The sequence below is a fragment of the Balaenoptera ricei genome, chromosome 3 (genome assembly GCF_028023285.1).
Source record: "Balaenoptera ricei isolate mBalRic1 chromosome 3, mBalRic1.hap2, whole genome shotgun sequence".
NCBI lineage: Eukaryota > Metazoa > Chordata > Mammalia > Artiodactyla > Balaenopteridae > Balaenoptera > Balaenoptera ricei.
The window spans coordinates 128872578-128885307 of NC_082641.1; the positions used below are offsets into that span (position 1 = coordinate 128872578).

Sequence of the window (12730 nt, forward strand, 5' to 3'; positions counted from 1 at the left end):
GAATGGTACATAGTAAGGATATAACATGGACATTGGTCCTTCTCTCCATGCCTTGGGGGAGGAGACTGAGAATTAGGTGGGTTGGGAGGGGTGCAGAGTGTGGCAGGAAGCTCTGAAAGTTTGCCCATAACCAGTGTATGCAGGATATCCCCCAACTGGGGAAGGGAGTCCCAGCAGACTCAGTGCAAGGAGTAGAGGATAGAAAGGCTTTATAGAAGGGAAGGCGCAGCCCTGGCTTATACCTGTGAGCAGCACCGTCCACCTGGCAGGCCATTTATGTTGAAGTTGCTGTGATTTTTCACACTTTGCGCCTTTGCTCGGCTATTTTTAAAAATTATGATAAAAATGTTTAACATGAGATCCACCCTCTTAATAAGTGTTTAAATGTACAGTAGAGTACTGTTAACTGTAGAGTATCGTTGTACAGCAGCTCTCTGGATTTTATTCATCTTGAGTAACCGAACGTTCCTGGGGTCAGCATTGTCTTTGAATATTCTTTTCCCATCTTGCTTTATTGAAATTCTGGGTAAGCTTAGGGGCCTAACTTTAACCTTCCCTCTCTAGGATGCTTCCTTGGTCCCCCTGGTTATAATGAACTACTCGCTTCTAGGAGTTCCCGTGGTATTTTATTCTTACTTGCTGAGTGTAAGCTGCAGAGCTGGCTCTGCCTATTCTGTAAAGGTGCTCGGTTGCCAGGGCCTGTTCACCTCTGTTTGGCCCTCCTCTGAGTGTCTGCTCCCACAAGGTGTGTCCTGAGGATGGAGGGGACGAGCCTGTACAGAACTCACCTGATGCTGTAGAGGACATTCCCATTCCGGGAGATCCTCAGCAATTTGTTGTCCGTGGTGATCTCGTGGAAGTGGGCCCCCTTCTCATTGGCAAAGAACAGGTCAGGTTTCCAGATGGAGTCCAACATGGATGGGTCCAGGTCCAGAGAGTCATCCGGGTATTCGTTGTAGGCCAGCCGGGGGTCGTTCCACTGCTGCCGTAGGAAGATGTTGACCCTATAGTCCTACAGCCAGGAGATAAGGAGGTGGACTCAGAGTTAGGCCCTGGGATGTCACATCTTGGAGGGCCCAGGTGCTTTCGGTCCGCGCTTCCCAAAGCCCCTTCTGGGGGATGCTATCAGAGTGTGGTTGCATCTTACATGGGGATGAGACGTAAAGTCTGTGCATCAGGCAAAAATCAGGGCAGTCATAATTATCCCTGAAAATTCTCTAGATGCCCTATTAAGTATATTCAACTTTGAACTGAGATTATTTAAGTGTTATTCTTTCTTCTGAAACATTTGAAAAATGAAGTTCATACTGATGTAATAAACACCTGTTTATCATCCTGTGAACATTTTGTTGTGTTCGCTTCAGTTTTTATTAGATAAGAGAAATAATACATCACAGATAAAGCTGAAGTCCCCCTTTTATTATCAACCCCATCAGTGCAGTAATTCTTATGCCCACTAAGGTTTGAGAGTCACTATTCTAGACAGATTGAAGGAACAAAAGAAAAGTCTAAAAGCTGATGCCTGAGCATTCACACTATTTTGCCCAATTCCCAAGCAGTGAAGGAAAGTTGGGTGGAAGGATTTTATAGTGTTCTGCTGGTCTTAGGGTTCACACCACTCTGTTTTAATACCGGCCTTCTGTTACCTTCTATAACGTGTTGATTTGTTTGTTTGGGGAGGACTAATAGATGCCACATCTTACTGGAACCCAGCGCTAAGTTAAATGCTCTCTGATGGGACAAAAAAAGTCACGATCAAACCAAGTAGGGATATGTTTGATTAAACCAAATGTATCAGATTTCTTTATGGCAGGACTTCTCAGAGACCTTAATATGCTAAGGAGTTGTGTGCATCTCCAAGAGGGGAATAGACTATGCAACATTTCCTTGATTTATTTTGGCCATAGAGCTCTTTTATTTTGTGCATGATGCTCATCTTCTACAGAATGTGGGTTAGAAATTGCTGTCCTAGTCAAAACTACCCCCTTCCCCACCTTTTTTTTTCCAGATGAGGAAACTGAAATCTAGAGAGAGTTGAGACTGGCTGTGTCTCTCTGAAAAGGCAGAGCAGAGTTGATTTTGAAGCCCAGGTGCCTTGACTCCTAGCTGAGGATTTATTCATTGGGTCTTAGAGGGACTTAAATAATCCATTTAGTTCCCATTCACAACCTGAGAAGCAATTTGTGGTAGGTCTCCACGGTGGGAAACTGGGTAATGAAGTTAAGAAATATTTCCATTAAGAAAGGTTTTAAATTTTGTTAGAGAGACATTGTAAACTTGGGGCCCATGGATATTCCATTGCAAGCAGAATTTGGGGTGTATTTGTGTTTTCCTATGAAGAAGGGTATAGCTCTCTCTGTTAGATTCCCAAGAGGGTTTATAGTTCCCTAGAAGATTAATAACCTCAGTTGAAGTCCAACTTTAAATGTTCTCCTTCAGGGAATAATCTCTGCTTGGAAGCACCTGCTGCTGCTTTTTCTCTGAAGGTGCAGGATAAAGGAGGTTATGCTATATTTTCTTTTGGGGTGCTGCCCCTAAATCCTGATCACCCTCAATCTGTCATCAGCAAGAATGGACTGAAGCAAACAGCCCTTCTGCCCCCCACGCTCCCCGCCCTGCCACTTCCTCCCACATTCTGTTTGCCTACAGGAATATCAGTAGCTTCCTGAAATGTTCCAAGACATCTTATGGGACTGTTCTATAAGTTAGTTGAAGCCTCTCCCTCCAGCCCCATAGAAAATGACATTTGGTCTCGTAATCAGGAATAAAGACGCAGACGTAGAGAATGGACTTGAGGACACGGGGAGGGGGAAGGGTAAGCTGGGACAAAGTGAAAGAGTGGCATGGACATATATACACCACCAAATGTAAAATAGATAGCTAGTGGGAAGCAGCCGCATAGCACAGGGAGATCAGCTCGGTGCTTTGTGACCACCTAGAGGGGTGGGACAGGGAGGGAGGGAGGGAGACGCAAGAGGGAGGAGATATGGGGATATATGTATATGTATAGCTGATTCACTTTGTTATACAACAGAAACTAAGACAACATTGTAAAGCAGTTATGCTCCAATAGAGATGTTAAAAAAAAAATTTCCTATCTTATAAGTCCCGCGGTGGAGGGGAAACTTCAGGCCAGACTGGAGGTTGATTCTTTGTTTTTCCTGTTGATTGTAATAGCTCCCAACCTGGCCCCATCTCATCAGGGATTAGAAACAGCCTCTGTTTGTCCTGTGGATTTTACATGAAGTGCGTGTGTTTGTGTGTGTGTGTGTGTGTGTGTGTGTGTGTGAGAGAGAGAGAGAGAGAGAGAGAGAGAGAGGGACGGAGGGAGGGAGGGAGAGATGAGGCACTAGGAGTCATGTCAGAGTAAACAGACTATGAATGGTTGGACAGAAAAAGCCTTCAGTCCCCAAACCCCAGCTGTACTTCTGATGTTCTTGCCAGCAACATGTCAAGCCAGTTTATGTGGCGGGAAGGAAGAAAAGAAAGTGGCATTTCTTAAAATGGCCTGTTAGGCACCAGGCACTGTTCTAGATACTGTCACATACATTTAATCCTTACAAAACCCCTGCAAGCTAGACATTCAGATTCTCATAGTGAGGTTAAGGAAACTGAGGTTTGGAAAGGTTGAGCTAGTAAGCAGCAGAGCTGGAATCTGAATCCACATCAGCCCAACCTTCTAGTGAGCACTTGTTGATTACGTCCCCTGGCTGTGGATGGCCGGTTCTGTGCTGGGGAGCGTCTTCTCTCACCCCCACTGCCTGCTCAGTTTAAGCCTTATCTCCTGCAGGAGGCTTGATGCCCCCAGGCTTCCCTGATTTCTTCCTTTTCTGATCTCCTAGCAAAACGGAATCGCCAGAAACGTTTAATTTAGCACTACCTCGCTGTGTGTGTCTTATCTCCTCAGCTTGATGGGCAACAATTTGAGAGGATAAACCTGACCTTATATTTCTCTTGCACCATCCTACCTACTCACCCAGTCCGTGTACCTGGAGCTACCCAACACCCAGGAGAAAGAGGAGGAGGAGCAGGGGGAGGCAGAGCCGGAAGAAGTTGGAGTAGGAAGAGCTTTCCCCATTTTATAGCTGGAGAGACTGAGGATCAGAGAGAGGAGGCATTGTCCAAGGTCACAAAGCAATTCAGAAAAGACCTGGGATTAAAATCTGGATTTACTTCTCCGGGCCCCACTGTTAGAAGGAGGAGTTAGGCTAGATGGTCTCTAAGAACCCTTCCAAATCTAATAGGTGATCGTTATTAGTTTTATGTTTTCCAGCGACATTTAATGGAGCATCTAAGTGCCAGGCACTGTTCTCGGCACTGGAGAACACGCTGAGAACAAGAAAGACATGTTTATGCTGTCACAGAGCCTACAGTGGTGTAGCGCTTACACCACACAGAGATTGGGCTCTGCTGGGGATTAGGTACAGGGCACTCGGGAGATACAGAAGTCAGGCTCCCCATCTAGACTTGGAGGTGGCGGTCAGGGAAGGTGCCAGGAAGACGTGATATTTAAGGTGAGACCAAATATGGCAGAGCCAAAAAGGAAAAGCATTTTGGGCAGTTGAAACTGCACCTGTGAAGGCCTAGAGACAAAGCAAGAGCACGGTGCTTTGGACAGAACAGCAAGTAGATGAGTGAGGGCAGGAGTGGGGGGAAGTATGCAGCGCTGAGCAAGCTGTCCTGGGGAATGCGGACTCCATCCTGGGACTAATGTGGAGTCTTCGAAGAATTTTAAGTAGGGAAGGACATTGTTACCGTTGCATTTTACTACTGATATTTAAAAATACTTTATTTTTCTTATCACAGAAGTAATGCATGTCGATTATAAAAAAATAGAAACATACGTCACCTAAAAGGAGAAAAACAAAATGAAAACCATAGGGTCTCGCTTTGGAGCGATTCATGAGAAGTGAGGGTAAGAACTGTGGAGACTGTGTCTGGTGTCCTCAGGCAACTTGTCCCCTTCTCCCAGTGCCCCCTTCTCCCCTCAGCACCCGCTCCCCAGACAACCTGCTGCATCGATTTTCTCCTCCCCGGTTGGTAAACAGCAGCGGGAAATGCCGTTTGGAAGGGACCAATGTAACTGTTGTAACAGGCTGAAAGCTAAATGCCGTTTTGCTTACTTGGCTCTACAGTCACTCTGGTCAGTGTTCGACCTGCTGGGGGTGCACGTTCAGGTTCAGAGGCTGGAAGAGCAGCCCTGGAGTTCTCCAGCTGAGAACCTCAGGTCCCACCTCTGGTAGCTGGCTTCCAGGCCTTGACCCTCAAGGTGGCCCATCTTCTAAGTCCGAGGGGGCGGGACTGGCAGAGCTCTGGCTCAGCAGGCTCTAGCACCCACTCTCTCTACTCTTGCCTCTGAGATTCCCTGATGGCTTGATTTCTGGAAACTGGGCAGCTTCCACGCTTGCAAGACCAAGGTAGAGTATTAACTCATTCATTCGTTCGTTCTATCATTGAACAAACATGTATGGAAGGCTTCCTGTGTGCACCGCCCCCCGCCCCCCGTCCCTGCCCCCGTTATGTCTAATTTCAGACTCTAACCTCTCCCAACAAACTCCTCTAAACTCAGTATTGTGGTGAAATAGGAAGCATGAGGTGCTTTAGTAGGAAAGAGCTAAGAGCTTGGTGGGTGTGTTGGTGGGAAGAGGACGTGGAGGGCAAGATGTGTGCCCACAGCAGTCAGAACCAAGAGCCATCACCCAAGAGGAGGATGAAGAATCAGATTCTTATACCTTCCTAAGTCTCAGCCTTCCAGCCGTTAAAGGGATGTTTCTTCTCTAAACTTGATTCAACTCTATAAACACTTATGAGGCCCCATGGGAGAACGGTGAGAGCAGAGGCTCAGGTCTTGGCTTCTACCCTCACAGAGCTCAGATTATCTAGCAAGCAAGGCAAGGTATGGACACAAATCTAACATACAAAACTGAAAGTGATAAGGGTCAGAAGCGGTTCTAACAAGTTGCTATTAGATATTGCTTTCAAGTCGTTGAGATTACTTCCAGGCAGGTTGGGTGAATCTGGAAGTGATTTTGGGGAGAAGGTGGCATTTGAAATGGCCCCTATCAGGTTGTTTCATCCTCCTGAAGTTAGCATCTCTAGATCTGGTGGTGTTCTGAGATATGAATAATATCTAATTTTGGCTGGAAAGGAGGCCAGTGATGTGTGAGGAGGAAGGACAGAGGTGAGGAATACAGGTGTGGAGCAGGACAGGACGTGAGGACCAGGGCTTCGGCCTTGGTGTATTTAGGATTAGGATTTGTGGAGTCGGCGGGGGGCGGGGGGCAGGTTGTCAAAGGAATTTCATGTGGAAGGAATAACACAAGCAAAGGTGTATAGGCAGGGGCATTCAAACTGTTCAGTTTAGCTCAACCATCAGCTGCATAAGTAATAAAAGTCCCTCTTACTGAGGACCTACTAAGTACCAGGCATTGTGCTAAGCATGCCACAAACTTCCGCTCATTTTATGTTTAAAACAATCCTATGATTATAGGTGGTTTCACTTTAATTTTATAGATGAAGAAGGCTCAGGGAGATTAAGTAATTAGTCCAAATTCACACAGTAAATAATGGGCTTGGAATTCAAATCTGGTTTGTCTAATTATATAAAGCGCGTGCTCTTAACCACTCCGCTGGGATGAGGCTGTAGAATGGATGGATTTGAAACTGTGGGTATCCTCAACTGCCAAACCAAGGTGTTTGGATCTTATTCTGTAGCCAGTTGGGCACCACTGAAGTCTTAAGCAGTGGAGCAATATCCCAGTTTGACTTCAGGAAGATCAGCTTGGGAGGCGTGACCATGAAATGCTGAAGTGAGAGAAAACGGGACCAGGGAGACTTATTTTGAGGCCACTGTGACAGTTCAATGAAAGATAAGGAGGAGCTAAACTAAGATAGTAGGGGTGGAGAGTGGGGCAGAGGAGAGAATCATTGTTCTTTGTCATCATCATCTTATTCTTCGTCATTTTCATCACCAATATTACAGGTAGACGTCTGTCTCAACTCCTTCCTTTTACACACAGCCCAGAGAGGGAAAGAGACTTTTCTCAGGCCACACAGCAATTCAGTGACTAAGGTGGGACTTGCATACAGAAATCTTGACCCCTTTCCCACTACTTTTCCTAATCACTTGTACACCTTTAAGGGCAGGAGGAGGAGAACCTAGCTGACTCTGCCATCAGGCAGGCTCTGCTCTCCTTGGAGAAACTCTAACTTAGCTCTGACAGGATTTGGGATTAAGATGTGTGAGAGCTGGAGCAGTCTGCTGAGAGCCAGAGACCAGGGGGCATTCAGAGTGGAGGGACCCAGGCTTGGTTTATGAGCTGCTGTTGCTTCTCAAGCACTTTCCCAGACCTCTGAGAAACACTGTGGAATCAGAGTCAAAGATGTTGCCTTCAAATGTGAGAAGAGTCAGCCCCAGTCTCCTCACTGTCCTGCGAGAGTATGGACCTGGCTCACCGGCACATGGAGAGTTTACTGAATCTTGACTGAGTGCCAGACGCAGTGCTAAGCGCTTTAATGATCCCTCTCCCCAGCTTCTCGCAGGGATACCATTTTATGGATCAACTGAGCCTGGGGATACTTAATGCTTTTTCTAAAGTTAGTGACAGAGCTGAGGCTCGAATCCATGACTGGCTGACTCCAAAGTCCTGTGCCTTTAAGTAGTACACTGTGTTCGCTTCTTCCTTTCTTTCTTTTTTTTTTCTCTTTTGTGTCAGTTCCTTTTATTAATAACGTCTCATACTTATTAACTGCTTTTTACTTTACAAAGCACCCTCACATTAGTTTTGTTCTATTAAGTTTAGCGTGAAAGGGCAGATTCTTATCTCCGTTGGATAGACGCGGACACTAAAGCCCTGAAAGCTCAAGTTCCCAGCACTAGTTACTGGCAGATGCAGAATTGATAATAACAATGCACATAATACATTGAGATGTTACCACATGCAAGGGATGATGCTAAGTTCTTTATGTGCGTTATTTTATATTCACAATAATCCTGTGATGTAGGTTCTATTGTTCTCATTTTACAGTTAGGCAAATTAAGGCATGCAGAAGTTAAGTACTGTTCCTGACGTCACACAGCTAGTAAGTGGCAAAGCTGGGATTTGAACCCAAGATGTTAATGCCAGAGCCCAAGCATTTAGCTACTAGACTACACCATCCAGAATCTCCCAGATTTGTACTGAGTGACAGTTTTGTGATACCTCAGTGCCATCAGCTACTGCCTCTGGCTGCTGTTATGTTCCTGTGGGTTTGTAGATACCCACAATTAGCAGGAAGTATTAAAAAAGGGCAAAGGAGGGGGGTGGGATGAATTGGGAGACTGGGCTGGACATATATACACTATTGATACTATGTATAAAATAGATAACTAATGAGAACCTACTATATAGCACAGGAAACTCTACTCAATGCTCTGTGGTGACCTAAATGGGAAGGAAATCCAAAAAAGAGGGGATATATGTATACGTATAGCTGATTCACTTTGCTGTACAGTGGAGACTAATACAACATTGTAAAGCAACTATACTCCAATAAAAATTAATAAAAAATAAAAACGGGCAAAGGACAAAAGGCTTCTGCCCCAGGTCCAGCAGTCTACTAGTGCTCCTACATTGTTCCTGATTTGCCCCTTGAATTTTTTTTTTTTTTTTGGTCACGTCGCACAGCATGTGAGATCTTAGTTCCCTGACCAGGGATTGAACCTGCACCCCTTGCATTGGAAGCACAGAGTCTTAACCACTGGACCACCAGGGAAGTCCCTGCCCCTCAGATTTGACCCATTGTCTGCTCTACACTCAAGTACAGAGCTGGCAGACTCCCCGGATCCTGACCATTGCCTCCTTGGCTTCAGTTGCCTGCTCCATGCCTTCAACCTCTCCTAAGTCGCCACCCTGCCTGTTGCATTCTCATTTGGATCGCACATAATCAGGGCTACATTTGTTGTGAAGAACTGCTGATGGTTTGGACCAGTGGAGCGGAGCCTCTTTGTTTATCTTCAGGGGATCACTAAAGCCCAGCGTGAGTTTAATAATTACGTAAAAATGCTAATTGCAGCCACTTTTGTTGGATGTCTAACATTTGCTAGAATTTTATATGCATTGTATCTCTAAACTTTTCATCAACCTAGCACACTGAATATTATTATACTCATTTTACAGGAGAGGAAACTGAAATTCAGAGAGGTTAAGCAGAGGTTAAGTGTCTTGCCCAGAGTCCCATAGCCAGTAGGTGCTAGAGCAGGAATATGAATCCACGACTGTCTGGCTCCCAATTTCACATTCTTTTGACAATTGCATGCTGCCTATTTCCTTTTTTTTTTTTGGCCACGCTGTGAGGCATGCGGGATCTTAGTTCCCCAACTGGGAATTGAACCCATGTCCCCTGCAGTGGAAGTGCGGAGTCCTAACCACTGGACCACCAGGGAATTCCCTCTGTTTCCTTTTTTTGAAAACCAAGTTCCTAGATGGGTAGGTGAAAGAAACATAGTAGACATAGTATACTGGGATCTCACTGAGCCCGTGTGACAGGTTGGCTCATACATATCCTCATAGTCAGTGTCAGATGGAGAACTTTGTATTGTGATGCTAAACTGAGGTGGATTTGTAACTGGTTGCCAAAGGATGCAAATTGAAGCATGGATATTAACCTGAAAAGAGGAAAGAGGACAGTATTGGCAGTACAGGGCATAAAAGTGAGACATGCCACTAGCGAACTTGGAAATATGGAAAATAAGTTTGACCTCTGCGAGTTAAACTAACAGATGAACATGCAGCAGAGAAATTTGGCAAGGCTCAGCATCAATCACAATGACCCATGTGTAATCTCAATGATTTAGAACAGGCCTGTGCTTGTAATTTATTAAGTGGAACCCTAATTTATTGTATTATGTCTTTTTTTTTTTAAGGATTTTTGCAGCTTTGGAGCTTTGTTTTTTTTAAAAAATTATTTATTTATTTATTTTGGTTGCCCTGGGTCTTAGTTGCGGCAGGCAGGCTCCTTAGTTGCGACTTGAGGGCTCCTTAGTTGTGGCTCATGCGTTTCTTTGTTGTGGGTGGCTGGCTCCTTAGTTGTGGCATGTGAACTCTTAGTTGTGGCATGCACGTGGGATCTAGTTCCCTGACTAGGGATCGAACCCGGGCCCCCTGCATTGGGAGCGTGGAGTCTTAACCACTGCGCCACCAGGGAAGTCCCTAGTGTGTCTTGTTTAGAGAACTATTTTATAAACATATTGGAGACATTCATTCGGTAGTATAAGAAAGCGCAGTTTGATGAGCAGGAATTTGGCAATTGGTAGTCTAGCATCATCTGAAGGATAGGGTCACACTGCTTGGGGGAACACCAACTTTTTTTGTGTCTGAAAAGAGGATTTCTGTGTGGTGAGGCAGGGATGGTTTCTTAGACCTCTCTCCGGCCTGGATGAGATTTTCCTCAAGACTGTCTACCTTCTTTTCCTCCAGTTTGGTATGTCAAAAGCAACTTTTGATTTGCTTCCCTGGTATTCGGCGGATGGCAAGGGAGTGCTTTCATGGAGGACACAAGCATGCTGTTATTGGAATGGAAAGCCCCATTATAAATTAAAATAACTTGACGGTCTTATTTACCCACTTCAGTCTTTTGGGGCTTTGATTGTCATTAGTCAGCCTTCCTGAATCTGATCTGATGGAGAGCCAACCCTGGGATGCCATAAATTCACGACTGTGATGCTTCCCATGGTGGTGTTTTGGAGAGAGTCATCCAGCAGATGATACCAAGACTGCCTATAACCCCATTTTCTGCCTCTTAACAGACTCTATAGCATGTGTGAGGGCTCTCTCCTTGGCTTCCTCTCGGTCTTCAGTTTACCAAGGTTTTGTGGAGTGTCGAGATATGTCTAACTGGATGGCACTTAATAGACTTTTTCTTGGATTTCCCAAATCCCAGAGTGTAAATGGCCTATCCTTAGCTGTGTACACAGACTGAACGTGTAATGGAAAAAGCAACAACAAACAAGGATCTCATCCACAATACTAACCAACCTCACACAATATTCAGTAATAAACCTAATGAGAAATGTGTGACTTGTGTGTATATATATATACACACACACATACACACACAACGAAATGATTCTAAAGCTTTACTGAAAGGCATAAAGGAATACCTATATAAATGGAGAGACATACCACATTTACATAATATTGTTAAGATGTCAGTTCTCTACAAGTGAATCTATAAATTCAATGCAACCTCAGTCAAAATCTGAGGCAATTTTTATAGGCATCAACAAGCTGATTCTACAGTTCGTATGGAAGAGAAAATGGACTGGAAATGACAAGAAAACCTTATTAAAGAAGAAAACAGAGGACTTTCTCTACCAGATATAGAAATATAGTGTTAAGCCATAGTAATTAAAATAGAGTGGAAACAGATAATAGAGCAATGGGACAATAAACTGAGACTAGAAAAAGATATATGTATATATGTGTGTATATATATATAATAAACTGAGACTAGAAAAAGATATATGTATATATGTGTGTGAGATATATATATATATATATATATATATATATATACAGATTTAGTTTATGAGAAAGGTAGCATTTCTAATCAGTGGAGAAATAATGGCTACTTAAGTATAATGCTGGAAAATTACTATCTAATCAGAGAAAAATAGAGTTAAACCATCACCAAATACTTTACAGCAAACTAAACTCCAAATGGATTATGGAGGTATACGTAAAAGAAGAAACTTATAATATTATTCAAAATGCCCATTATGCAAAAAAAGAAAGAAAAAAAGCAAAGATACTCAAATTCACTAGGAATCTGGAGTGAAAATTAAAAGTGACAATGAAGTACCATTTAAAAAATCCCATTTGGTAAAATTAAAAAGCTTGATAATATCTTGAGTTGGCAGGGATAAAAATGCTGTTGTGGGAACAATTATTGAAGCTTCTTTGGGAGCAAGTTGGGCAATAATATTTGTCAAAATAGTGCAGGTCCTTTGATAAAGTAATTCCACTTCTGTAATATATCCTAAGGAAGCACACAAAGAGTCATGTCCAAGACTATTCATTGTGGCACTTGTTTGTAATAGTGAAAGCTGCATAAACCTACAGGCCCATCAGGAGACAAGTGGTTAAATACCATGAAGTGATGTTATGTCCAGAGCATGGAATTTTACAGGCGGGCCGTAAATCTGGAAATACTGATTAAAATCATTTTGTCACATACTGAATGTAATAATAATAAACCATTGTTATGTTTCCAAATTTGAGGGTGTGTAGAACGTTGAGAATGAGGTAGACCTGTATGTAGTGATGTGGAAAGATTCCAAGACACAGTGAAGTGAAAAAAGCAAATTGTATTGCACAATCCTATTTAGACAAAGATGTGTAATAACGAAGGGATGTATCGCTACATTCAAGGAAAGAAGACCAGTAAGACATACACTAAAGTGTTTTCTGCAGTGGTTCACTCAGATGGGCCAGGGGGAGAGGGCAAAGCAGGGGCATTCCTGTTTCTCTCTCTCTCCTCTTTTTTACTGGACTTACTACAAAACTTGTTTTCATCTGTTGCTCATATACTTTAAAAAAAGTTCCAGAGTTTTGCTGTCCATGAGCATAGTGTCAGTCAACATTGTGACTTGTTACCTAAACTGTCTTTTTTTTTTTTTGGCTGCACCTAGTTCCCTGACCAGGGATCGAACCCATGCCCTCGGCAGTGGAAGCTCAGATTCTTAACCACT

The 12730-nt window shown here is 43.7% G+C and overlaps 1 protein-coding gene across 1 annotated transcript in view; it reads right to left on the minus strand.

Moving 5' to 3' along the window:
* The window catches only part of GLRA1 (glycine receptor alpha 1), a 49461-nt gene that overhangs the window by 21818 nt on the left and 14913 nt on the right, over positions 1–12730 (minus strand). The window contains exon 4 of the mRNA XM_059919117.1: positions 789–1012. Within this exon, the coding sequence (XP_059775100.1) occupies positions 789–1012 (224 nt within the window). The remainder of the gene's footprint in view (positions 1–788; positions 1013–12730) is intronic.